General features: G+C 43.7%; 1 protein-coding gene across 3 annotated transcripts in view; it reads right to left on the bottom strand.

The window, feature by feature from the left end:
* Nucleotides 1-2,822: 2,822 nt before the first annotated feature.
* Nucleotides 2,823-27,491, bottom strand: part of Rab3ip (RAB3A interacting protein) — a 41,428-nt gene continuing 16,759 nt past the window's right edge. For 2 of the 3 annotated variants that reach the window (XM_075954050.1, XM_075954053.1), the window contains exons 5-12: nt 22,985-23,080; nt 15,183-15,260; nt 14,369-14,572; nt 11,126-11,254; nt 9,710-9,822; nt 6,495-6,594; nt 6,337-6,406; nt 2,823-3,681 (exon numbers count right to left, since the gene is read on the bottom strand). In XM_075954050.1, coding sequence (XP_075810165.1) covers nt 3,599-3,681; nt 6,337-6,406; nt 6,495-6,594; nt 9,710-9,822; nt 11,126-11,254; nt 14,369-14,572; nt 15,183-15,260; nt 22,985-23,080 — 873 coding nt within the window. In that variant the 3' untranslated portion in view covers nt 2,823-3,598. The remainder of the gene's footprint in view (nt 3,682-6,336; nt 6,407-6,494; nt 6,595-9,709; nt 9,823-11,125; nt 11,255-14,368; nt 14,573-15,182; nt 15,261-22,984; nt 23,081-27,491) is intronic. The other variant, XM_075954054.1, reaches the window with a different exon arrangement.

Below are 27,491 nucleotides of genomic sequence, written 5' to 3'. Positions count from 1 at the left end.
CCTCCTGCCTCCTAATTGGGGAGGAAGGATTCTAGGCAGGGTCATGACACTCAGCTGTACTTCATCCCCTCCCTCCGCCTTGTCTTTGTAGCATTGTGTAGCGGACACTTCTATCTCTAATGCTCTTTCAAATTTTAAGATGAATTATTAATTCAATGATGAATGCTATCAGAATATTCTCCTAACACTTCCCCTTTCCTAGACAAAGTGTCAAAACCAACCCTCTTGGGATAGCCAAAGGCCACTGTGGCTAGATGTCTCTGGATATGGGGATAATCCGTCTGTCTGCAGGTCACTCCCCGGTCAGCAGAATCACAATCTGCATGGTCCTTACCCTCCTCCAGTGCCCCATCATTTTTCTCCACGTCATGTTCAGCCTCCTCCAAGAACTGGATATTGGCCGCCTGAAGATTCTTTCACATAGCTGCTTCCCACATACTTTTCTCATTTGTTTTCACCTGAGAGTTCTGAGCCAAACCTGACCTTCCGGTTTAAGGAAGCCTTCACCATCCCTGCTCCTGTTTCCCCTTCTACTTATTTGATAATTCTCACTTTTCTTACAGAGCTGCTACCAAAGACCATACTCCCATCAAGATTTTCCTCAAATATCAACAATTTTTACATGTCTAAGATGTCAGCATCTTCTAGATTTCCCAGAGAACATTCCACAAGGAGGAGCGTCCCCTGGGTATTTCACTATATGTAAAGTTTGTTTGCTGATCCCTGAGACGGCAGTTACCCAGTTACCGTGACACAGGGTGGCTTTCCTGCTACTTGTGAGGAGTGAACAAGGCCACTTCCGGCTGCAGGGATACGCCCGCCCATGCTGGTTTCACACCTTGCCTGGGCAGGTGCCCGTCAAGGTTGGCGGCAGCTCTCCAGGGTCTTAGGACCTTGTCAACTGAAGTACACAGGACAGGACAATGTGGTAGAAGAAAGTTCAGTTACATTTTGGAGACTAGCTGTCTGGGTGGGTTGGATCACTGGACATCCAATACCAGGCAATGGGACTCTCAAAGTCCTCTTGGTCAATCCCTTAAGAGCCTCAGAGAGCAACTGTCTGGCTGGTGAGAGGACCAGAGCGGTCCAAGGTTAGTGTCTGCTTGGGCAGGAGTCAGGAAAGAAGACTCCAAAGCCCTGTTGTGTCGTTCATCTTTGTAATCTGTCAGCACGGCCCTGCCTGCTGCGGATCATCTCCACCCTGGGCATGCTGCAGTGGAGGCTGGGTGCAGAAGTCAAACGACAGGAGTAAGGGCCTTTTTTATCTTTATCTATTTGGGCTATTAATCATATAGATACATGCATTTTCATATAAATACATGTGCTATAAACACCATTTTGTTTGAACACTACCGTTTTCATTTCCCCCATTCTTCTATTTCCAGCCTATGCCCTGCACTTTGACTATAGATCATACTGGAGGCCAGTTTGATTGACTCTTTTCAAATGATAAACTGCTGAGTTTATCATCTTATAGCATCTTCATTTCCATGTCGCTTGTCACACTGCTTCTCTAGTCATTTTTATTATTGTTCCTCGGTGATACTGTTACCTCTAGCAAGTATCTGTCCAAACTCCATGCTTCCTGGTCTATGCCCACTGTGGCTACTGAAGCTGGAAAGCGTCAATTCAGGATAGTCACAGACCTGCTGCTCCCATCACCCTGTGGTTTCCCTCATTTATGACCTCAATGAACTTTCCCCAAGTATCTGGTTTGTTTGGATGTTTTGTGGTGCGAGGGACCAAAGCCAGGGCTTTGTGCATGGCAGGGAGGTTCTCTACCAGCAAGCCACACGCAAGGTTCCACTCTCCTTTCAAAGTTAGCATCTCCTGAACTTGTTTTTCTTATTTAACAACTGTCGCCAAAAGTGTTTTTTGTGGAAAATCTTCTGAATCCTTGAACGAGCACATTCGATTTGATTCTGCGGGTCGGCTCTGTGACTGGTTCAGATTTCTCATGGGTAATCTATCTGGCCATGAGAACAAACATCCTTAAACACTAGGCATGAACATACAGGAAAGCCCACCGTGGCCATGGAAGTGTACATACGCAAAGTGACTCATCACAACGGCATGATGGGTAAAGAACTGAAAACAACCCAATCTCTAGAAACAGACTGTTTAATTACAATGAACATACAGTGATTAGGGGGTGGAGATCTGCACCAGAGAGACGGCCCACCAGGTTGATGTTGCCACCAAGCTTGATGTCCTGAGTTTGTCTGATCACTAGAAACCACACAGGTGAGAACAGATCTCCAAACGCTGTCATGTGACCTCCACAGGCACAGACACGCTTCCACATAAATACATAAACTGTAAAAAAACTTCTTAATATGTGGAGGTTTACTCACAGGGAAAACTTCTTCATTTTTAAAGCAGGAAGGACAGGCTGGAGAGATGGCTCGAGACTCTCGCGGAGAACCTTAGTTCATTTCCCAGCGTGCACCTGGCAGCTCACAAACGTCTGCAACTCCAGTTCCAGGTCTCACCTCTCTGTGCACCAGGCACGAGTGTGATGCGCACACACACACACATATGTACACACACACATACGTACACATACACACACGAGCGTGTGCACACACACACACACAGTCAATAAAGCAACGAGGTCTTTTTGTTTTGGAGCTGTGCGTACAGAAGTAAGAAACATCTCAAAGCCAGGACTGGTTGTGCTCTCACTGGAGACAAAGCCGTGGGATCATCTTTCCTTTGCATCCCGACACTGTCTCCACCGGGAACCTCTCTTACTGGTAGAAATGGTTAGTAGTGTCTTCGTGTCCGCTTTAGTTAAAACTTAGAGATCAGATGATGCTCAGAACTGGCAGATATCATTCTTTTTAGAGCATGATGCTGTTTATTTATTTAATATTCCTTCAATTCCATGATAGCGCTCACTGCATAACGTGAACCCCTACATCAGGATGCTCAGATGCTCCTCCAGAGGAAGAGCCCCGCCCTTCATTTTCTACTTGACATACCATGACAATAAAGGGATTCACTGGGTCACTGCGAGCTGAATAACAGTAATCTTTCTGCAAATGAGAAGGAGTGGATGTGGGGGTGGGGGGAAGGAACAGGGAGGGGAGGGAGGGAAAACTCAACAGGCTGGGAAAAAAACCCTAATTAATTAATAAAAGAAAAACCTCACAGGTGGAAAACAAAAAACCTTTCTGTAAATAAACCCTTGTGTCTGAATGTCAACACACATACAGACACACAGTAAGCCCTGTGCACACAGCTCCGTCCTTGCTCCCCAGAGGAGTGCAATGTGAAATACCACTGCCTTCTGCAACTCTCCAAGCCAAGTCAGAGCTAAGGAAGAGACACACACTCGGTCTGGTATTTATTTGGTGGTTTGCTCTGCAGTGCTGAATGGCCATCACCAGCACACTGCAACTCCTCGGAGTGTGGTCCATTAAAGGACAAGCGAGAACAGCCCAGTCTCTTTAAAAGAAATCACAGCACTTCCTAGTGTAATCTGCAAGAGACCAGGAGTCTTGGGCCTTCTCCTCGGGAATAAATATTAGCCATAAAAATGTCCAGCCATTCTTCAGTTGTCCAGGGAGGCGCACGCACGGCCCCGCGCAGGGTGTCAGAGTTCCTCTTTGAAATATCCCAGCTTCGCCAACGACATCTCCTTTCTCAGCTGCATCACTTCCCAAAACATCTGATCAACTGCACAGACGAGAAGAGACATGTAATCAGAATGTGAATCACTGCTCAAGCTTCAAGGACAACGCAGGAGTAGCTGAAATGCTTCTCACAAACCTCTCCGTGTTCCTGTGGACACCCCAGCTTCACCAGTCATTAAGAACAGTATTAGTTTTGTCGTGAGGAACATAATAAAAGGCGGCATTTCAGTGTCTAGCGTCAAGACTAATCCCATCCCCTCCTTGGGTACACTAAGGCTAATTATCATAGGTTATTATACAACCAGCGAGTCTTCCACCCTGGTGCGCTCTTCCTTGGATGGTTCCCAGAACACAGAAAATTCAGCAATGTTCCCTGAAGAGATAAAGGGAAGCTTCTGGATGGCTCAGATTAGAAATAAAAGCAAATGTTGGGGTTCAGCTGCACACTTCCATTGTCCACACTTCCTTTTTAAACTCCAGGCAAGTGGGGAAAAAAGGGCTGTGTGCTTCCAAAGCCATATAAGGTCTGTGATCGACACACACAGCAGTCAGTGTTCATCAGGGGATCTGGCCCCCGAAGCACATCTGGCGATGTCTGAATACCTTGTTCTCTGTTGAATTTCTACTGCCATCTAATGAGAAGCCAGAGATTCTGTAAAATATCCATAACACACCCAATAAACACACACACACAATTACCCACACTCAAAATGTCAATACAAGTATCCTTTATCTGAGATGCTTGTGAGAAGAAAGGGTTCACATTTAAAAAAACAAAACCATTTACACAACAGACACAATGAGATAACCTTGGGGAAAGAGCCCAAGGTCAGACCCAAAGTTAAAAGGCTTCAGAGGGAGCCTGCTGTGCAGAGACAGCAGAGTAGTGAGTTGGAGGCCAGCCTGATCAACAGAGGAAGTTCCCAAAGAGTTCCAGCAGAGCCAGAACTGCAGTGAGACTCTCCAAATAAACAAGAGAGGAAAAGGTTTCCTGTGGATCTTACACACAGAGCAAAGTAGTATTTTTATTGTACCTGCATTCTGACTAGGAGGTGGGGTGGCTCCGACTTGCGGCTCTGCATCCATGCCCAATGTAATAATGCTTATTTTGAGGCTTTTGTGTTTGGGGATTAAGGTACAAAGGCTGAGAAACTCTGCCTTGGATTTAACTGACCCTAACCCCCCCCCTTTTTTTTTAATATAAGGCTTAGATAATGAATAGGTTTGCATACAGGGTGCACATGGTGTGTAACGTGTGCTGGAGCAGTGACAGAGACTAGTGGACAGGTTTGCACACATGGTGGATAACGTGTGCTGGAGCAGTGACAGAGACTAGTGGACAGGTTTGCACACAGGGTGCACATGGTGTGACTAGTGGGCTGTCACATCTGTCACTCTTACTCAAGACACTTCCTCCTATTTTCAACAAGTGAATTATTTTCAGACTTTCCCCAAATCTTTTACTTGTAACAAGGAGAAAATTTGCATCATATTATCCATCAACAGGTATTCAAAAGGTGTTTTTATTAAAATTACAAAGATCATTACACACAGACTAATTTTGTTTCATAGTCTTTAGCTCAAACGTTAGAGATTGATCCCATGCCTCCTTTATACATTAAAATTACATGTAATTCTAAATAAATAAGGCACAGTTCCGTATACCAGAGTCATAATGGCTGAACTAAGTCTTTGCCCATCTAATTCCCCGTAAACTTTTCACTAGGGTATGTGACTGAAAAGAATCAGCTTCTACTAGTCTTTTGCAGTACAGAAACATTTTCAACATGTATGAAAATTTACGTGGAAACATTTTCTACAATGTCAAATATAAAAAGATGGGTTTCTTCCTGACCTAGCGCCTGCTCCTTTAGTTCTGCAACAGTCACGTGCACTCAGTAAGTGTGCTCGGAAGTTGTCGTGATGCACCAGCTGTTACGCTGGGTAGTTAAGGTAACACTGAGTTATATAGTCCACTAGCAGCTCTGGAGGCTACGCTGAAATGTTCACACAATCACAACAGCTCACGGATCTGTTTCTGCTGCTTCAGGATGGGCATCTTCTCTCTGCTCAGAATCATCACACACGGAAGTAGAACACACAGGAAACTCATGGTTGGCCTCTTACGCTTTCCATCAATGAAAACAAATCTGACCACTTCTAGAGCTTGCTCATTTTCACACACACACACACACACACACACACACACACACACCTCCAAGTACCGGCAACCAAACCTAGGACCTCGTGCTAATAAACCACCCTACCACGGAGCTATACCCATTCCAATATTTTTAAAATAGTTTAGTTTTCTGAGACAGGATACCATTAACTTGCTTACGCTGGCCTTGAACTCATCCTATAGTTCTCGCTTGCCTTCGATTTGCTATCCTCCTGTCTCAGCCTCCGAGTAGCTGTCATTTCATCTCTCCAGGGATAAATTCAGTAAACTCCAGATACCGTTCCCACTCACACTTTGCTTTGTCATGTATCCCTAGCGAGGTAAAACTGGCTCTGCTCAAAACTTGAGAGTAAAATGAGGGAACTAAAAACATCACTTTTGGAAGACATATTCTCTTCTAAAGTATCCAACCATTTTAACTAGGACCATAAGGGAAATTCAGTGGACTGGGGAGCAGCGGCTGCCTTCTCCCATTCCTGTCCTGACAGATGTTTACAGTGAACCGAGAGCACTCACCGTCCTGCTGCTTCACAAGGCCCTGCTGGATGTATCGAATGTATGTAAAAAAGTTGCACACAGAAGTGATCTAGGCCAAGAGGGAGAGAGGTCATCAGTAGTCGGTTTCTGGCACAGCAAACAGTATTATTATTAAACGTCAAGGTCATGCCACTTACCCTGTATCTGCAAAAAGGAGAAATATAGTAATAGTTGCTTGAGTCCCCTAGTTTAATTCTGTGCTTACAGGACTTACTCTGGCCAGTGAGAGCACATTTTCTGCAAAATAACAAATTTCAGTTTTGTTTTATAATTAAAAGCATTTGCCCTTCCCCCCTCCCCATTTTAACAAGCTGTCTCTTCATTACAACAGAGAATATCTGAGAACCTAACATGTGTCAGGCCTGTTCTGGGTGCCGGACTACCGTGACGAAAAGACAAAGTCCCTGCCCTGTGGGACTTACATTACGGTATAAACTTACGACCGTAACACTGACCATGCTTCTACAAAGAGACCCGGGGTATTGTCCATACGTCCCAGCTGACGGCAAATCTACAAACGCACGCGCAGCTGCAGGCCAGCACTCCACTTACAAACGTAACTTCAGCTTCCCAGCTGAATCTAATCAAGATTATCCAAGTCTAAAAACCATCGCTAATGGTTTGCAGGGTGACAGCTGCCAAGCGGAGTGTGTTTGATTGGTAGGTTTTGTTGCATTTAGTAAAGAAGCATAAAGAAATAAGCTGCCCTTCACGCACAAACCTCAACACCTGTGAGCGAGGCCCGCCTCATACCACCCTTTCTCCCTGCAGCCATGGCTGGCCTAGGCTATACTTCTTTGAGGGTACGCCTCTTTAGAGCCTGGCCCCAAGTAGCCACTGACTGCCTGCGAAATAGGCTCCGTGAGGGAAACATCAGGCTGGCTGCAGCAGCCCCGCTGGCAACAGTCAGCTGGGATCTTGGGAAGACACAACTACCAGTCTCTGGTAACACAAAATTAGCATAACTCAGGGAAACTAAGTGGCCAGTCGTACCTGACATGACACTGTAAATCACACAACAAAGAAAAACAACTATATGGACTGCATTAGATTTCGGTTATACCTAAAAGAAACACAACACAGTGTTCCTCGACAGTGAGAAACCAAATGTAAAATATATTATTTGGAACAATATGATTTTAGAGGTGGCCCTGCAAATCTTATTTTTTAATTCTTTTCAAAGAAATTTTGCCTTACTGTTTGTGCATGTGTGTGCTTGCGTACACACACACATACACACCCCTACAAATTGCTTTAATGGTCTCTGGCAATATTTTAAAGTACTAACAATTAGCTTGGGATGGATCAGAGGTCAGTAAATTTAAGGTTCAATTACTGGAAGTTCTTGAAAGTTGCAAAAAGTATAACTTATTCAGAAGGAAAAGTGCCCTTGAATTAAAAAAAAAAGTTACACTTATTCTTCTGGAAATATATTTTTTCTTTTAACATCTTGTCTCATTTTGAAAGGATTTTGCTAAAGTGTCTCAGGTATTAAATTTTAGAATAATAAAGTAAAAATATCCCCTTCAAAGAAAGGCCCAAGCTCCGGCTCTGCTCTGTGGAGGGTCTTTCTGTGTGTGCGCAGTATGGATGCACATCTTTGCCCCAGTAGAAGCTTTTCTCCACGTGCCCTTAAAAACAGCTGGCCGTTTCTAAACGCTAATACAGTCGGTCAGCACACTTGGATTCCGGACTCGATGCTGACCTGCCCTTCTCTCTGAAGCTGCAGTAGAACACGCCACTGCTCCCGTGCTTCCCCAGCGCTCGTCTCGAGTGCACATTCCGCTTGCTGTGCCGCATGAGCACTGGCGGTAAATTCCTCCCTAAATCCAGCCTACCTAACTCGTTTCCTAGAACCTGGGAAGTCCACATCGCCATCTGTCATCACTCGGAGTATACTTTCATGTGTATAGTACGTCAGACACACTGCAAGCACAGGCAAGTCCTATAATAAAAAACTGCCACATACTGTATTTAAAATAAGGTATGACCAGACCTCCAAAGGAGGGGCACTGCTGCCACTCCAGCTGACTTTCCATTTGAGAGGCTGCAGGGCCAAAAGGAAAACACTTTGGGGTCTATAGAATTTAATACTATAAATTCCCCTAAAGTTAGAGGCCACTGTGCTATAGGGAGTCACAGCAGGATTTAACACAGACTACAGCTCTGAGGAGATGTGTGACTTGAACATACACATGACCAGCGACACTAGCCAAGCAACCGCCTGAGAATGTGTGTGCACCAACAGAAGCCGGTTACAGCTTCTCAACAGGCTCACGGCAGCCCTGATGAGTCAAGGACTTTACTCTGTGAGCTCCTGGGGCTTCCAGTCTCCCACAGCAACCCAGTCCTAGAACCGAAGTTAAAGCACAATTACATTTGAGTTTTGGGCAAAACCCTCTCAGAGGCCTTCTCAGAGGACTGGATAGGAAAGGCTGCCCTGCTATGAAGTACAGTGGTTCTTCCTTTGAAATTTTATAATTTCCAAATACCTGTCATATGTGCAAAACAGAACTATTTGTCAATTTCGGAATCTTTTATAGAAATAATATGAAAGGTAGGAACAAATTATTTTTGTTGTTTTTTATGTTTATGTGTGTGGGTCTGTGTGTGTGTACGTTCACGTAAGTGCTAGAGTCCATGAAGGCCAGAGGTAGCAGATCTGAGTTACAGGTCTCTGTGAGCTGCCTGATGTGGGAGCTCGGATTGAGCGGGAGTTCTCTCAAGAGCATCAGGGAGCGCTTACCACTGAGCCACCTCTCCAGCTCCTGGTGCCGTTTGCAGTCCTCATGGGAACAGTTCTAAGTCAGTACCTTTCCAAATCAGTTTTGATGGCAATCCTCCAATTAAAGCATTTTACACACATACCAACTGTACACAGCTAACTCATTCATTCTCTCTCTTTCGCTCGCTCTCTTTGGCAAAACAAAAATTTGGTCTACAATTCGTTAGACAACTGTTTCTAATCCCTAGTCTCCCTGCAGCCCTGCTTGTGCTCCATCATTAAGGGGCCGTAGTACACACCCAGCTCCGACCTTAAGTCTGTACTAGGGCCTTTCCGTGGGTACTTCTCATTCTCCACAGCCACACTGAAATCTAAGAATGCGTCCTCATTCTCTTAGTGAACCACACACCTTTCTTCACTAAACAGGACCACGACTTCGTCTGCAGGAAAACAAGGAAAGTACCAGTACCCTCTGGGGATTTGTCCCTGGGCCACAGGCGCTAAGAAGAAACTGAGGAGGAGAAACGTAATCACACTTACAACACACAAATGAATGAACACAATACCACAACGCAAAAACTTTCGAGAACTCACTCGCTCCCACAAGGCATGGATGGAAAAACCTACTTTGGTCCTCCACATTCTACAGCTGAGGCTTTCACGAATCGAATGGGCTGAAGCCCCACTGGCTCAATGCTTAGAGTGTTGTTCTCCACGGCCTCCAGAACAGCCGAAGCCAACTTAAAACAAAAAGCAACAGAAAGAATTAAACGCTGGCAAAAAAATTCAAAATAAGATAATAATTTTATAAGCTAGTCTTCTTTCAGTTTTACAGACTTGGCCTTAGACACTACAAAGAGAAGAGACAAAAAGCTCAAATCACAATCCCGACTTTATTACTTTTATAAATCAAGCAGTTATGATAGGTAACTAAGTTACAGTGGAAGAATTTTTGGTATTAACTGGAAGAGGATTAAAGGTATTAATTCCATTCCTTACCCAATATTACACATCTACTACAAAAGCCACCTCAAAATTAGTATCCTAATGCCACATCCTGATAAATTTATACAATAAATTCCAGACATTTATATTAGCAATATGTACTAATTTTAGCTATGTATTTTTTCATCTTATGTATTTACAGGCATAAAAATCTGCTTAAAAAATTGACACCCCCCCCCCAATCAAGTATGAGTCTCCTCTGATAAACGGGCAGTGAGGCCCGAGTCCCTCTGGGGAGGTCAGCAGCACCGAGAATGGCCGACGACCCACAGCCCACACCCGGTCAGTGCGGGCCCGGGGCTCATCTGCAGTTCTCCTTACAAGGACGCTCGCTACAGCTCGATCCTCAAAAGGCTTCCTAAGACTCTCGGGACTGAATTCCTTAAACATCAGTGGACAGGCCGTTTATCTGAAGACAAACTTCTCACATATAAGATCAAACTGAAGTTATGACTTCTCAGTTGAATACAATTTATACAATTCCTGATCCTCTGAAATGATTTTTATCTGCCTACTTTATTCTTCCTCTTAATTCTACGACAAAGGCCACGTTAGCACCGTACTTCTGTTTATTTATAGGCACACTTGGTGCTCTGGTTTAGGTTGTGTTGGCAGAGGTGGAGATCAAGTTCACAGCCCTGCAGAGACCAGCCCAGCACTTAACTCAAAGCCACACCCTAGATCCTCACACGTGTTTACCGTGTGATGATGAGCCCGTAACTGCCTGTCCCAGAGCAAGTACAGAACTTGGCTTAAACTGAAAACTGGACCTGGGTGTGTATGAAGCAAGCAGCTAGCCCTCTTTCCGTACACATCTGCCCGCCACACTAACACAGTACACATCTCAGTGCTTCTGAGCCTCGTCTCGAGAGAAGAAATATGTTCAGAACGGCAGGAATCGTGGTCCTGATATGAAATGGAGGAAATGTTCAACATGACATTTTTACAGCAATCACATGTAAGACATTTAATACGGAACATGAAAGCAGAAGCACAAAAGATCTGAATGCGTTTCTATTCAAATGAAAAACAAATTACCTCACTTTTTGCGAACGTTAAGCACGGGAAGATATCTTCCTGGTAGATCTTGTCTAAGAAAGGACACGTTCTGTCCATCGTGGGCTCATCCTTCCAAGATCTGAACTCATTATACAGAGAGAGATCAGCCTGACAACCAGAGCAAACAAAAGCCACTTAAAGAACAAATAAAAACTACTTGATAAAGCAAGCCCTAATGCAAATATCATTAAAAGGAAATGTTCTTCATTTAAAATAATAAAAATTCAACTGTCCTGTAATATATGATAGCATTTTTCTTTATAAAATGATTGACTGAGCTTTTGGGTACGATCCATCCCCTATGGTGCTCACAGATGTTGCCGTCATCCTCACCTCGTGGGTCTCCAAGACTGCGGCTACTCTCTCTCCCCATCTGAGCCAGGGTCTCACTATATATACCCAGGTCTTGGGAATCACGATGTCAGCAGACTGGACCTGACTAGACTCATGCCTCAGCCCTACCACTACACCCAGCCACACTGGGGCTCTCTGAAGACACAGACTGTCCTGAATATAAAAGGCGCTGCTGACCAGTGTTTTCTGAACATTATCAATCTGGAGCCAATCTAATTATTTATTAGTTTATTTAAATTGAGTGTGGCCTGTGAAATCTAGTGTGGGTTGAACACGGAGAGAAACTGCTCTTTATTAAAGACAGTCCTAAAATACCTGCGTTACAGCAACGGGGCAAAGAGCAGCAGCAGGCACAGGGCCCTCCACTGACCACCGCATCCACCCTGGATTAGCAGAAACAAGCCACGCCTCCTCTTGGCCCTCCTCTAGGCTCCTTGTACTCAGTCTAAGACCTCTCTTCTACAGACCCTTGGATGGATCTCCCATGGCCATCTCATTCTGATCCATAAATGTCTTAAGCCAAAGCTACAGGCAAGAGGGTAATGTATATTAAGAGACAAATATTTAAGATTTTCAAATTCACTTGTGAAGTTAATCGAGAAGATGGAAATAAGCCCCGAAGCAAGAGAGTGAATAATTATCAAATGAAAGACTTAAAGCCAATAATTAGAGTCACTTCCTAGAAGCTGACTCTTTCGGGAACCATGCTTCCGTAAGCACTTTCTAAACACTTAATCCTGAGTGGTGCAAGGCGGACATGAAGACCCCCGGTTTATAGATAAGGCTAGGACTTGAGATAAAATGGCTCCCCCAAAGTCACAGTGTGCCAGCTGATTTTGATGTCAACTTGAGACAGCTGAAGTCACTTAAAAGGAGGAATCCACAACTGAGAAAATGGTCCACAAGACAGAGCTGTGGGCAAGCAAGGCCAAGGGGCTCTTTCCTAATTAATGATTGATGGGGGAGGGCCCAGCCCACGGTGGGTGGTACCATCAGTTTAACAAGAAAGCAGACTGAGCAAGCCAGTGAACAGCACTCCTCCCGCCATGACTTCTGCATCAGCCCCTGTACAGGATCCTGGCTCCTTTAGACAATGAAACATGACATGGAAGCGGAAGCAGAAGAAGCCCTTTCCGCCCCAGCTTGCTTTTAGTCAAGGTGTCTCATCACTGTGATAGTAACCCTGACTAAGATACACAATTAAGCCCAAATTCAGTTGGACTAGTTAGAACCCAAAGCCCTGCACTGTGCACGTCTGCACACGCGTGTCGAAAGCTTTCAAAACACCGCTGAGACTGAGAGCCCCTCCGTGTTTTCTGGAGAAGCGTGGACACATTCCACCTCACTTCAGATTGCTACAAACTGTCCTAGGGCAGTGCCCTCAGCCTTCCCAACGCTGGGCCTTTTAACACAGTTCCGCACGGTGCGGTGACCCCAGCCATACAATTATTCTCACTGCTACTTCTAACTGTAATTTTGCTACTGTTAAGAATCATAATGTAAGCATCTGTGTTTTCTGATGGTCTTCGGCAACCCCAGTGAAAGGGTCGTTCAACCCCAGAGGGGTCATGACCCACAGGTTGAAAAGCATTGTCCTAGGGCGTGCTTCAGTAAAATTGTGTGTGTGTAAAACTTGCTGATGTTTTCACAAAGCACCAGGGTATAAAGTGTGACCACACATCAGAAGTGGGTGCAGGTGACCTATTCATATGAATTTCGAAACTAGAGACGTTTACAAAGCGGTGAGAAGCCATCTACAAAGGTTTACTGGAAGAGGCAGGAGAAAATCCCTCACACTTACTGGGTGAGAACAACAAGAAAAGCTGTTTGAAAAGCACACTTATTTAAAGTCAAAGAAATCAGAACTAAAGTAACCACTAAAGAAGTGTGTTAGAAATTTAACAGAAACAAATACGAATTTCAGATTTTGCTACATTCAGAGCTGGACAAGAACTAAACTTTTCTAGTTACCATATTTTTATTAATAACTGAACAAAGGTAACTCAGTTACAACAGTTAAACTCAGTAATTCAATTTAGTCACTCGGCTTCTATACACAAACTAACTGAATAAACACTCAACAGCTTCTTCAGCAGGAACTAAACTCAACAATGACTACAGCTTTGAAGAAAACGAGGGATATTCCCAGAATTCTTGACCAATCCTCTTAGAGACAGATTTCACCACAGATGATAACAAAACAATGTTTAATAATTACATAACTTTAACTCAACACATTTCAAAATATAAGGTATCCAAGTTATCTTTGTTTTTAAAATGTAAGGCTTCTATTACTTCTGGGTTCTCTTGTGTTCTTATTTAACTATTTACTTAATTATTTGCATCAACTCTAGGACTTTTTTAGTCACGCAAAACTTCGCTTCTTCTGATTTTGAATAAAAAGAGCAAACAGTAATCTTCAAGAGAATCATCTCATTTCCCACATTCTTTATTCCTACTTCAACACCGCTCTGATGGACGTGAAAGCCACCCACTTTCTCTTGTACAATACATCCCAGTTTGCTCCCTGAATGAACATGGGAAAGGCAGAAACTTACCAGATCTACAGCGGGACTCCGAGGCCAGCCAGCAGAGAACAGGAGGGAAGGATCCCTGAAAGCAACCAGCTCTAGATCAAGCCTCCCCCATCTTAATATTGCATATTTTGTACTAAAAAAAAATATGGTGGAAAAAAAAAATCACGACGGACACCTCCATGACAGACATTAACCGTGATCAGGACGGCCCCTGGCGAGTTTCCATCCTCCATGACGGACATTAACCGTGACCAGAGGACGGCCCCTGGCGAGTTTCCATCCTCCACGACGGACATTAACAGTGACCAGAGGACGGCCCCTGGCGAGTTACCTCTTTGCAGTCTTTCGCGAGCGGCTGTATCCCACCGAGGTCCTGGTGACCGCCACTCATGGCACTGCTCGTGCTTTTATTCCTCGAGTGCCCCCTTTTAAAAGGCGTCTTTCCAGCCGCCAGAGGCTCCTGCGTTGGTGACGTGGGAGAGCTGGACAGCACGAGGGTCTTCAAGGCGGCCACTTCAGCTTGAAGTACATCGATCTTGAAAAGAAACCAGCACGGTCACACAGGCAACAGGCTCGACAACAGATGCGGCTCAGCATTAGCAATCTGGTCAAAACACTTTCAAGGGCAGAACGTTAAGTTAAATTTGTATTTTCAGTGGACTAATTAAAGGAAAATAATCCAAGGATTTTGGTTTCCATATGGCTTGGCTTCAAATGCCAGTAATGCCAAAAGAAAATTCAACAGTCAAAAATACCTAACATTAATGTGCATTTTCAAAATCATTAAGATATATTAGCTTACAGTTCACTCCTAATATAAGATCTATACAGGTGTCTTCTTTCCCAAAGAATTAAGAAAATAAACTTAACTGTAAAATGTGCCTACTGAACCCTTTTATGTGATTTACATGGCTTTAAGTAAGGGGGCTGTGATAGAAATGCGCCCCGGCGTCCAGTGTCAATGCACCTCTATGCACCTGTTACCTCACTCACGGTTTCTGCAGTCTCTAAATGCAGAATAAACACTGTTTCTCCGGTCAGAACAGCCGCCGACGGCTGCTGAGGCGCCATGGCAACGGTGCTGACCGGCTCCCCACCGGCTCCCCACCGGCCCCCCCAGTCCAGAACTAAGCAGTGGGACTCACTTTCCCTTGAGCTTCCTTCAGCTGCTTCTCCGCCGTGGCCTGCTTGACGTTCGCTTCTCTCACCATCTTGTGAGCTTCCTGAAAAAGGCGACACTCAAAGGTTGGAGACCGAGTGCTTCAACATTCATTCTCAAAACACATTTTAGCCGCCACCTATGACGGAAGCACAGCCATCGCGCCGAGGTCTACCCTGGATCTAAGCGTTCGTGTCCTCCATGGGAAAAGAGAGGACGTGAAGAGGAGGACCAGGCCCTCTCCACTTAGCACCTACTGGCCACGGTGGCAGCCAAGGTGGGTCCGACCACCCCAACAAACTCCCACGCCAGGACTACGACCACTAAACGGAGAATGACTGCAGGCAAAGCCAGCGAAGAGCGTGTGACCAGGGTCTGTAACTCTCAGTCACGACACATGTGCGTATCGCTCGCTAGCCGCAGAAAAGGATACAAATGGGACAAATACAAACTGCCAACACCTCAACAGGAGTGACAACTGAGGAATTTCAGTTTCCAATAAAACACAAATAAAGAGATTCGGGTGGAAACCGGACTGCAGAGCGAGGCCTGGAGAGGGGACTCTGCCTTCTCTTCAGTGGCCTTCACTTTCTAAAGCGACAGAATGAAACTGCAAGAATCTGCGGGGATCGACCTGCCTATCAGTCATAAATATTTACTCCTGACTTCTCTTTATGGGGCACTGCTCTGGGCTGTGACGAGCGAGAAGAGACAAAGGCCCCGCTCCTAAAGAGCAAGTGCTCAGGGGACACTGAGGGGACAAAATCGGGGTAAGAATCCCGGACTTTACTCCAAGTAAAAGATGAAGTCTTGTTTTAAGGAAGAGAATAACATGATCCCATATTTTAAAGATTATGCTTTTGCAAAATAATCTGTATAACAGATTAAAATGGATCCAGACAACATGGGATTTCGGAGTTCGTATTTCAGAACTTTAACATATGCAAAGGAGATTAAGAGATATTTAATAAACACACAGTCCAATGACTCCACCATGCCTGTGAGCTGCCAAGGGGCAGGGAGGAGATCTCCCTCACGGTTGCTCATTTGATCTTGTGGTAGGCACCAGTGGACAGCAGCTTGTCTTGTGAACATGAACCTCAGATGACATTAAATAATCGAATGTTCACCAGCAATGATTTATAATGAAATGGAATGAGCACAGAGATACTTCATGCACCATCACGCTGCTTATCTGGCAAAGTCTGTAAGAACTGTCGGATGTGGTGAGCTCGGCATTTTCCTTTGGAAAACAACAGTTGTTGCGGATTTGCTAAGATTTTCTGGGGTAAGAAAAAAGAAGACTATCTGGCAGACATTTCTGAAATAATAACCTATATACTCTGATCTCCCCGAAGATAAGAGGCAGTGAACTCTAAATGCAGAAGACAGAAATGCCAGAGCACCTGCCGACCTGGCTGCCGATGGACTCTTAGTGGATCCTACACGATCTGAATCCAGCTTCTCAGAGGACTGGGAGAGCGGACACTTCTAAAATCATCTCTGAAAGCTTCAGATTAACAACTAGAACTAAGGCCACGAGAAAACACCAAGTGAGATATGAGGTGGCCTTTCCAGTCGCAAGAGGGATGCCATGAAAGATACAGAGGTGTGACTGATGTCCCCTAAGAGAGGGTGCCAGCCTGCGGCAAAACCATCTGAGAAGATAACGCGTAAGGCGTGAGTCTGCCAACCACCAAAATGTCAGAATGCAGATTTCCAAGTGTTTGGGTTACCTTCTCTAACTGTCTCTCTGGAGCTGACATGACGTAAGCACTATGGACACCACAGCTCCCAAACTTTCTCTACCTGAGATGTCAGGTTGGACATTTTATAAGGCTGAGAACACCAGTTCTAGGGCAAAATGGCAGAAGTATGTTTAGGACCATTTCAGAACTGTTAAAAATTATTTTTTAAATACATAACTTTTATCAGAAATTTATTCGCTGAGAATCTGATATATGTGTGCAATGTGTTCTGGCTACTTTAACCCCACCCATCCTCTCTCCCTCCTACCCGCCGGTTCTGGCACCCCACGTCATCGATATGACCATGTTTTGAACTATCCATGGGGTCCTGGTGTGTACAAGCATTACACAAACGACAACGACCGCATCGTCCTCAGAGCCAATCGAGGACAACAACTCATCAGGGTGAGGTATGGTCCCGTGAGCTCCTCCCAGTCTATGACAGGCCTAGGCTGCGCAGGTGCAGTGCAGGCTGGGCTGTGGACACAGTGTTTTCACAGCCCTTGTCCAGATCTTCTGGCTCTTATGGTTTTTACCAACTCCTCTTTTTTTTGGGGGGGGGGGATTTCTTTTTGCTTATTTACTTTTTGTTTTGTTTTTACATCCCAATCAAATGTTTCCTTCCCTCCTTTTTGTAGCTCATCCTCCCCTCGCCCCCACTCCACTCTTCCTCCTGTTTCTCTTCAGATATAGGCAGGCCTCCCATGGATACCAGCCAACCACAGTATACCAAGCTGCAGCAAGACTGGGCATCTCCTTTTCTATTAAGGCTGGACGAGGCAATCCCTTAATCCCATAAGAGGAAAGTGTCCTAAAAGCAGGCCACCGTCATTGACATCCCCTGCTGTTAGGAGTCCCACAAGAAGACCAAGCTACACAACTGTAACATAGGTTCAGTCCCATGAAAGTTCCCTGATGGTCAGTTCAGTCTCTGTGAGCCCCTATGAACCCAGGTTAGTTGATTCTGTGGGTTTTCTTGTGATGTCCTTGAACCCATGGGGTCCTACGATTCTTCCTCCCCTCTTCTGCAGGATTCCCGTAGCTTCGCCCAAGGCCTGGCTGCGGGTCTCTGCATCATCGACTCAAGGCTTGGCTGCGGGTCTCTGCATCATCGACTCAAGGCTTGGCTGCGGGTCTCTGCATCATCGACTCATTGTTTTTAATGTTTTCTTTCTTTTAAATAAAACGCAAACCAATGCTTCAAATAGCATTTTTTCTTTTTTACATTATTAATTTTGTGCATGCCATGGCATGCATGTAGAAATCAGAGAACAACTTGCCTCAAATGCTAAGATTTTCCTTTAATTTTTAATAACACGGAAGCGTGTGTGTGTGTGTGTGTGTGTCAGAGGACAACCTTCAGAGTGGCACTCTCCTTCCACCACAGGATCCACCACCAGAGATTAAACTAGTCCACAGCTCACACAGCAAGCACGTTTACCCACAGAGCCGCGTCAGTCTTATTTCTCTATTTTCAAAGGCTTAATATTGCCGGGCGGTGGTGGGGCACGCCTTTAATCCCAGCACTCGGGAGGCAGAGGCAGGTGGATCTCTGTGAGTTCGAGACCAGCCTGGTCTACAGAGCTAGTTCCAGGACAGGCTCCAAAGCCACAGAGAAACCCTGTCTCGAAAAACCAAAAAAAAAAAAAAATAATAATAATAATAAATAAAATAAATAAATAAATAAAAACACCTTCCCAGACCAATGTCAAGAAGCTTTCCCCAAGTTTCTGCTAGTGTGGTTTCAGGTCTTTTAGTTCACTCTATGGGGTCTGCTCACAGTGTGAGGGTTCAACTCACTCATCTACACGCGGATGTGGACATTCAATTCCCAGTGTCATTTACTGAGGAAACTAGTCTTTCTTCAGCGGGTGTTTACTAGCCCCTCATTAAGAATCAGTTGATTGTAAGTGCAAAGATTTATTTTGGGGCTCTACTCAATTCCATTGGTCTCTGTATCCTTCCTCTCGTTGGTGATGCTGCAGTTCCCCCAGTGCTTACGATGAGGCTTTGCTTACTACTTGGTCCTTACTGAGTAGAATAACATTCCTCGAATACCTGCTTTATTGAAGATTCCATCATAAATTAAGGCTGACTTTTGTAAAATGCGTCTTCTCCATCTGTTGAGATGATCACGTGGTTTCCATCTCCTGTTCATGCAGTGTGGCACACAACTGATTTGCTGATGTCGGACATCTTTGTACCCCAAGAATAAATCCTATCTGGCCATGGTTATGGTTCCTCTCATGTGTTGTTAAATTCAGCTTGCTACCATTTTATTGAAGATTTTGCACCTTTGTGTTTCTTATGATGTCTTATGATGTCTTCCCTGGCTTTGACATGACAGTAATACTGACTTTATTTTTTTTTTTTTGATTTTTCGAGACAGGGTTTCTCTGTGGTTTTGGAGCCTGTCCTGGAACTAGCTCTTGTAGACCAGGCTGGTCTCGAACTCACAGAGATCCGCCTGCCTCTGCCTCCCAAGTGCTGGGATTGAAGGCGTGCACCACCACCGCCCGGCTAGTAATACTGACTTTATAAAATTCTTTTAGAAGTGTGAGCCCTTTTATTTACATTGTTTTCTTTGTTTTGGGTAAATATTTATTATTTTGTTTTACTGTTTAGTAAAATTCACCTGTGAGGCCATCTAGCACTGGACCCTTCTACAGGTAAGTCGGTTTTGGCTTTGTGTGTTTATTCCTGACTCATTTGTCATTGGTCTCTTGTGACTTTCTATGTCATCTTGATTTCATTTTGATAAACTGTTTCTAAGAATTTCTCCATTTCTTCTAGAGTATTATTAGCCTGGAATATGACTTCATACAGAACTCTATGATTCATAAAGGACTATGTGAATCATATAGGGCTTTACAACTCATACAGGAGTCTTGAACACATACAGGACTCTATGACTCATAGAGAACTCTGACTCATATAGGACTCTATGACCTCATACACGACTATGACCTCACACAGGACTCTATGACTTCATACAGGGCTCTATGACCTCATACAGGACTATGACTTCATACAGGACTCTATGACCTCATACAGGACTCTATGACCTCACACATGACTCTATGACTTCATACAGGGCTCTATGACCTCATACAGGACTCTATGACCTCATACAGGACTATGACTTCATACAGGGCTCTATGACCTCATACAGGACTCTATGACCTCATACAGGACTCTATGACCTCATAAAGGGCTCTATGACCTCATACAGGACTCTATGACATCATACAGAACTCTATGACATCATACAGGATTCTTATGAACTCATAAAGGGCTCTGACAACCTCACACACGACTCTATGACATCATACAGGACTTTATTACTCATAGAAGACTCTGACTCATACAGGATTCTTATGATTTCATACAGACTCTATGACTTCATAAAGGACTCTTATGACACCATACAGGACTCTATGACTTCACACAGGACTCTTATGACTTCATACTGAATTTTATGAACACAGACAGGACTTTATGACCTCACACAGGGCTCTATGACTTCATACAGGACCCTAACTTCATACAGGACATACAGGACTTTTAAGACATTAAAAAATCTTCAATATAACTTCCATCTCTTTTTAAAACTTTTTCTTTTTTTTCATCGGTCTAATAAAAGTCTTGATTATTTGTTTAAAAAATAAAAAACAAACTTAATTTTGTTGATATTTTCCTTTTTTTTGTCCTTGTTTCTATACCTACTATACCCCATCAATTCCTTCCTCTTGCTAACTTGGAGCTTAGTTCTCTTTCAAATTCCTTGAGGTCTCATCTTAGGCTGAGCATCTTCTTATATTTTTCTGTAGGCATTTACTGCTCTGCAATTTTCTTAATACTGCTTTTGTTGCATCTCATAAGCTTTTACTATGCTGTATTTTCAATGTCTGTCTCAAAAAGTTTTTTAATTCCCTCTTTAACACCAAAGTTCAAAATGTCTTAAGTTTCCACATGCTTGCATTCTTTGCTGTTTTATTATTGATTTCTAACTAAATGTCACTGTGGCTGCAAAAGATTCTGGGACTCTTTTGTCTTTTTAAAGTTATAGTTGATTTTGTAATGTAACGTGAATTATCCTAGACAACAGCTCATGTACACATGAGAAGAATGTGGATTATTTTGTTATGTGGAAGGTTCTGTGTATGTCTGTAGATACCTCTGGTCTACTGACATCCATCCTACTGCTTCTTTATTTGATTTTCTGTCTGAACATTATATCCATTAAATGCAAGAGGTATTAGCATCTCCTACAATTACTGTATTGCTGTTTCTCCCTTCAGCTCTGGTAGTATTTGCTTTGTACATCTAGGTGCTTTGTTATTGGGTACATATTTAATTGGATCATCTAATCAAACTGATCCTTTGTTATTATGTAATGATCCTGTCTCTTATTGACAGTTTTGATAGAAAGTCTATTATGTGCAATTCAAATACAACAATTCCTATTCTCCTTACCAGGTGCACAGACATCTTTCATTACCTATTCACCTTCAGGCTGTGAGTATCTCCATGTATATTTTGATTGGAGAACTTGGTTTGTTTACGTTTAATGTAATTATTGTAAAGTACAGACTCACTCTGCCCATGTTGCCCTTGTGTTGTCTCTGTTCTGTGGTTTCCTTGTTCCTCCTTTGTCTTGTTCACTTTCATTGTGGTTTGGTGGTGTGCATGTGCGTGCGTGCGTGCGTGCATGCGTGTGTGTTGGATTACTTTGATTCTTTTCTCTCTTTTGTGTACTAAGGTACTTTATTATTTTGGTTATCAGAATCCACACTAAACAATTCCCCATTACAACTGTTTTCAGCTGATTAACTTCAACTACATGAAGATACTTAAGACCTGCTCCCCAGTCCACTATGTTCTTTATAGCTGATGTCGGATCTCACTTCTTTTATCGTGTTTCCGTTAACAAATTTTTGTGGTTATAGCTACTTTCCATACTTGATTTTTAGCTTACACATTAGTGTTGAATCTTCCACATATTTACATGTATGAGAGTTTTAAACTTTTTTCTCCACTGAAAAACATAAAATCTATTCTTAGGTCACAGGAGACAAAAATAAGCAGACTGCAATTTCCTCACTTGTGATCTTTGCTCTTACACGTGTGAACATGTTCACAAACTTGGAAAAGACAATTACTTTTCTCTCCTAGTTAGTATTTGGGGACAAACCAATTTCATGTTTCATTTTGTAATGGGAATCGCAGGACACCCAAATTATGTATTATCAAGCATTTCTGTGATGGTGTTTTGGATGAGATTAACAAATTGATATACTTTATAAGGCAGACTGAACTGCACAAGCACAATGGGCCTCACCCCACCAGAGGAAGGCCTTAGCAGAATAAAAAGCCTACCGCCCCACCCAGTAAGAAAATCTGTTCTCCCTTCAGACTCTGAAACAGGGCTCTTCCAGTTCTCAGGCCTTCAAACTCAGACCAGCTTGCCAGCTCACCTCACAGCCCTGGGACTGGTGGCCTCCACAGGCAGGAGCCAGTTCTTTACCGTCTCTCTCTGCCTGCCTCACACATGCCCCACTGCATCTGTGTCTCTGTGCCAACCACACTGCTATCCAGAACCAAAGCTGGGTAGAAAGCTTGGTCCTGAGGGCAAGCGGGAGATAAGAAGTATACCAGCTAATGTCTCTCAAATCACCCTACAGCAATGACTACACCTCAGGGGTTTGCAATCATAAAAAAAAATTAAAGATTAAGAAAAAAAATCACAGTAGTCCCTAAATAACTGGTAAAATTTAAAACTAGAGTTACTAACCTTTCCTTTCACACACACCAGATACTGACAGCCTATGGAATTCTAGTTTCTTCTTACACTATTTTAAATTAGAGACTATATTTTATTATTATAATTATTATAATTACAGATTATATTTTCTTGCTTACAGGAATTATGAATACTCATGAAGCTAGCCATAGCCGTCTCAAGATTCCTTCACAAAACCAATTCTATCAACATTTAAAATTGAGATGTTGCTTTTGGCCACAACATAAACAGACCAACCTCAAATAAACTAGCTGTGAGTTCTTCCAACTCCTGCCCAAGTTGATCTCGCACTTTCGAAAGTCTCTCACATTCTTCATCTTTTAACTTCAATTCCTATGAGAAATTGATAATTTTGTTTTAGATCTCTTCAGTCTGAAATGAGATTATATCGACTATATAATAGTTATTAATAGAATTATAAAATATTAACACCATCTCCTAGTACCTGCTAGATGGAAGACAAACAAACAACCACAATTACAACAAATCAACACGTTACATTAGATTTCTCCCAGAAAACGTCCAGAGACTAAATATGAATATAACACATAAAAAAAACCACTATTTCCCCTTTAGCTTTTCTCTGAACATATTTATTTCTCCCAAGCATGAACTTCTTTCAATTTTGCTTTCTAATGTCAATAAAATTAATGATTTTTTAAATGTTTACTTAAAGGGGATAGATGGTTCAGCCAGTAAAGTCCCCACCACAAAAGCGTAGAAGACCCAAGTTTGGATCCAGAACCCATGTGAAAAAGCAGGCACGGCAGGGAGACAAATCCCTGAGCTCACAGGCACAGCAGTGCACAGCAGTAACCCCAGCACAGAGGAGACAGAGACAGATAGATCCTAGAGCTCACAGCAATGCACACCTGTAACCCCAGCACAGAGGAGACAGAGACGGACAGATCCTAGAGCTCACAGCAGTGCACACCTGTAACCCCAGCACAGAGGAGACAGAGACGGACAGATCCTAGAGCTCACAGCAGTGCACACCTGTAACCCCAGCACAGAGGAGACAGAGACGGACAGATCCTAGAGCTCACAGCAGTGCACAGCAGTAACCCCAGCACAGAGGAGACAGAGACGGACAGATCCTAGAGCTCACGGGCACAGCGGTGCACACCTGTAACCCCAGCACGCAGGAGACAGAGACAGAAAGATCCCTGAGCTCACTGGCTAGCCAGCCTGCAAACAGGTGAGCTCCACACTCAGTGAGAGACCCTGTTCCAGCAAATATGAGAGAGCAGCAAAAGATGACAACCTTATCAGTCTCTGATTTCCACACACATGCATGTACATCCACATGTGTGACAAACAACACCACATACAAAATTGTATTCAAACATCAAAATACTTGATTTTATATGTTGAAATCACTTGAAACTAACCTTTCAAACAAAGATTTTAAAAAATCTGAAGCTCTAGCTGGGCAGTGGTGGCACAAACCTTCAACTCCAGTACTCGGGAGGCAGAGGTAGGCGGATCTCTGTGAGTTCAGGCCAGTCTGATCTACAGAGTGAGTTCCAGGACAGACCCCAGAGCTACACAGAGAAACCCTGTCTAAGAAGCTCTGTCCACGTTATTCAGTTCCTCTGACAATGTAATAACTAGTCAGGTTACAGAAGGCAGCTTAAGATTTTAATCTCCCAAAGACAACTCTTGAAAACCAAATATCCTAAGACTGAGAACCTGATGATAAATCCTCAACAAAACCTGGCAAAAGAAATCCTTTGCAAATCTCAGGCTATAGAGAACCTGTCCTCGCTGTGCAGACAGTGAAGCAAGAGATGCAGCCCCACACTCATTACACACACCTCAAAGTGTAAGGACTCTCACGGTGGAGAAAACGAAGAACGTAGCTGAGAAGATGGGAAAAGCAGAAAGGTTTCCCAGGCCTCACTTGCAGGTGAATGCGACCAGCCATATGCTCCATCCCGGAGGCGGCGAGCTGCTAGGAAACGTGACACACGGCAGTGGTGAGCAGGGAGCCTCTCCCAGCACAGCACAGCCTCACACTGAGGGAAAACCACCAAAACACGGCAGACTGGTTGAGACAAGGCTGCGATGCGAAACTCTGCCCTGACAGTGGAATGCTGAGGCGCTAAGACCTCCAGAAACACTGCCCTAGAGAAAACCTGGCTGAACGAGGAGAGCTCCGAAAGATGCAAGCCATGAAAAAGACACACCCATCACAAGGAAGGCCACAGGCCATCCTGCTCCTGCACCCAAACCTCCTAATGTTCCATTAGAAACTCAAGATAAAAATGGATACATAAAGTTACAGTTAAACAGAAACAAGATGCTCTGGTATGCAGGTGACTGCAAACAATAACGTGCTGACTATTCCAAAACCTATAATAAAGGATTCCAAAAACTTTGTCAATAGAAAACTTGGAAGAGCTAAATATATTTAACATGATTTAAACACGACACAACATACATATGTATGAAACATGATAGTAACATATTAATACATATGATTTTATGTTTCGGTCTGTTTAAAAATATTTTTAAAAGTCAAGTTTCCTATAAGAGAGAAAAAAATTGGATATGAAACTTCAACAGGGGTATTTTATGCTACAAAACAATGAAGTATTATTTAAAAAACAAAACAAAACAACTCTAGACTATAAGTTGAATGTTTTTCATCTAGCCAATCTTCCATAAGGCCACAAAGTAACACACCTGTAAGATCTCAGAAAACGTCTGCCCTATGAACCTCCTTGAGTGATGGAGTAGATTAAGTATCAGTAACTCTCACAAAACAAAACCTGCTGAAGCTTTATTAAGAGTGAAAAGGAAACTATAGAACCATGACTTGAAAAATAAAGATACCAAAATAATAAGAATAACTGAGATGACTCAACGTAAGAGTGCTTGCCTAACAGGACGAGGCCCTGGGTTCAATCCATGGGGTGAGGACACAGACACGGACACACGCACACGCGCGCGCACACACGAGGAGGGGGAGGGCGAGGGGGAGGAGAGAAAGAGAAGAATGGTGAGCCACAGGCAGGATTCACATTTGCAAAGGACATACGTGATGAAGAACTATTATCCAAAACATGACAAGAATTATTAAAAAACTTTAAAAATGAACAAAATATCAGACCAAGACATTTCACCAAAGAAGACACACAGGTGATAAATAAGTTTCTGAAAGACACTCAATGTTCTCAGTGTTCTCTTTTATCCAGCAACTGCAGGTAAAACAAAACGCCACCAGACACCGTCAGAACGGCCAAAACCCAACCACGGAAGCCACTGCACGCTTGTGAGGACATGGAGCACAAGAAAATCCCATCCTCTGCTGCTGGGAGAACAAGGCGTGTGCTCGCTTTGGAAAATGATTTGATAGTTACTTACAAAACCAGACACGGTCTTAACAAATGATCCAGTATCCTGGCACAGATCAGAAGAAGCTGAAGACTTAGGCCTATATAAAAACATGCATGCAAATGTTTTTAGGGCTTCATTTGTAACTCCTCAGACCTGGGAGCAGCCAAGGTCCTTTACTAGGAATCCTTCTTAGCAGCAACTTCGGTCAGTCCAACAGAACAGGTGAGCACTCGGTGCTAAAGTGAGCAGTGCACCCATGAAGAGATACTCAAGACCCTTAAATGCATACTGCTAAGTGAAAAGCTAATCTGAAGCAGCTACTGACTGTGTCTTCAGCCGCTTACCTCCTGGACCAAAAGCAGGTCCGCAGACACGGGACCCTAACAGGGCTGAGGACTGCATTACCCAACGAAACTCCTAACAGACACAAAAGGCAAACAGAAGACAGGAGCCACAGTGTGTCTGTCACTGGCAGAGGTGGAGCTCAGACTAGCTGCCGACTCCGACCAAAGCAGCATAAATCCCACTCAGGCACTAAGTCCCCAAGAGCTTGTGCCAGTCACCTTTCCAGAGCTGTCCCTGAGTCATACTCTAAACAGGGTCACTCGAGCCAGGCGCTGGTGGCGCACGCCTTTAATACCAGCACTTGGGAGGCAGAGGCAGGTGGATCTTTGTGAGTTCGAGACCAGCCTGGTCTACAGGAATACAGTTGATAACTAGAAGATAACTAGAGAGTTACACCGTGATCTCTGGCACACCACACCTCTCAGTCTCATGGGCGGCTCCCCTATTCAAACACTATGGATCTGTTGCTGGAAAGTGATTTTCAGTCCTACAAGATTACAAAGTCTATCCGGGCGGTGGTGGCACATGTTTTTAATCACAGCACTCGGGAGGCAGAGGCAGATAGTTCTCTGTGAGTTCAAGACCAGCCTGGTCTACAAGAGCTAGTTCCAAGACAGGCTCCAAAGCTACAGAGAAACCCTGTCTCGAAAAACACAAAGCCCACCACAGAACAAAGATCCCTAACTACTTCACAGGAGAGAACCCTCTCTTCAGAGTATTTCACAAATAAAAGGTTAAGTTTCTAATATATTATACTGCTTATAAGTTACTACCCACCTAGTATATTATGCATATGTACGTAAGTGTACAATATGCCTGCATACCCATATACATATCCATGAAATCAACAAACTTCATGAACAAAATGCTTACTCTTCCTTGGGAAGCTCAGAAAAACTGCGGTGTGCACATGTGTGGATGTGTAGATTCAGGAAGCGGTTACCTGGATAAAGTGGGCAGATAAACAATATAAGGGAACACAACTTCCCGTTCTAATCAAGACAGGGTAATGGTCCAATTTACCACCCACACGACACAACTGAAAAACCAGGAGAAC

The sequence above is a fragment of the Microtus pennsylvanicus genome, chromosome 20 (genome assembly GCF_037038515.1).
Source record: "Microtus pennsylvanicus isolate mMicPen1 chromosome 20, mMicPen1.hap1, whole genome shotgun sequence".
Lineage (NCBI taxonomy): Eukaryota > Metazoa > Chordata > Mammalia > Rodentia > Cricetidae > Microtus > Microtus pennsylvanicus.
The sequence above is the reverse complement of the archived record's forward strand: the minus strand, read 5'-3'. Positions and strand labels throughout refer to the sequence as shown.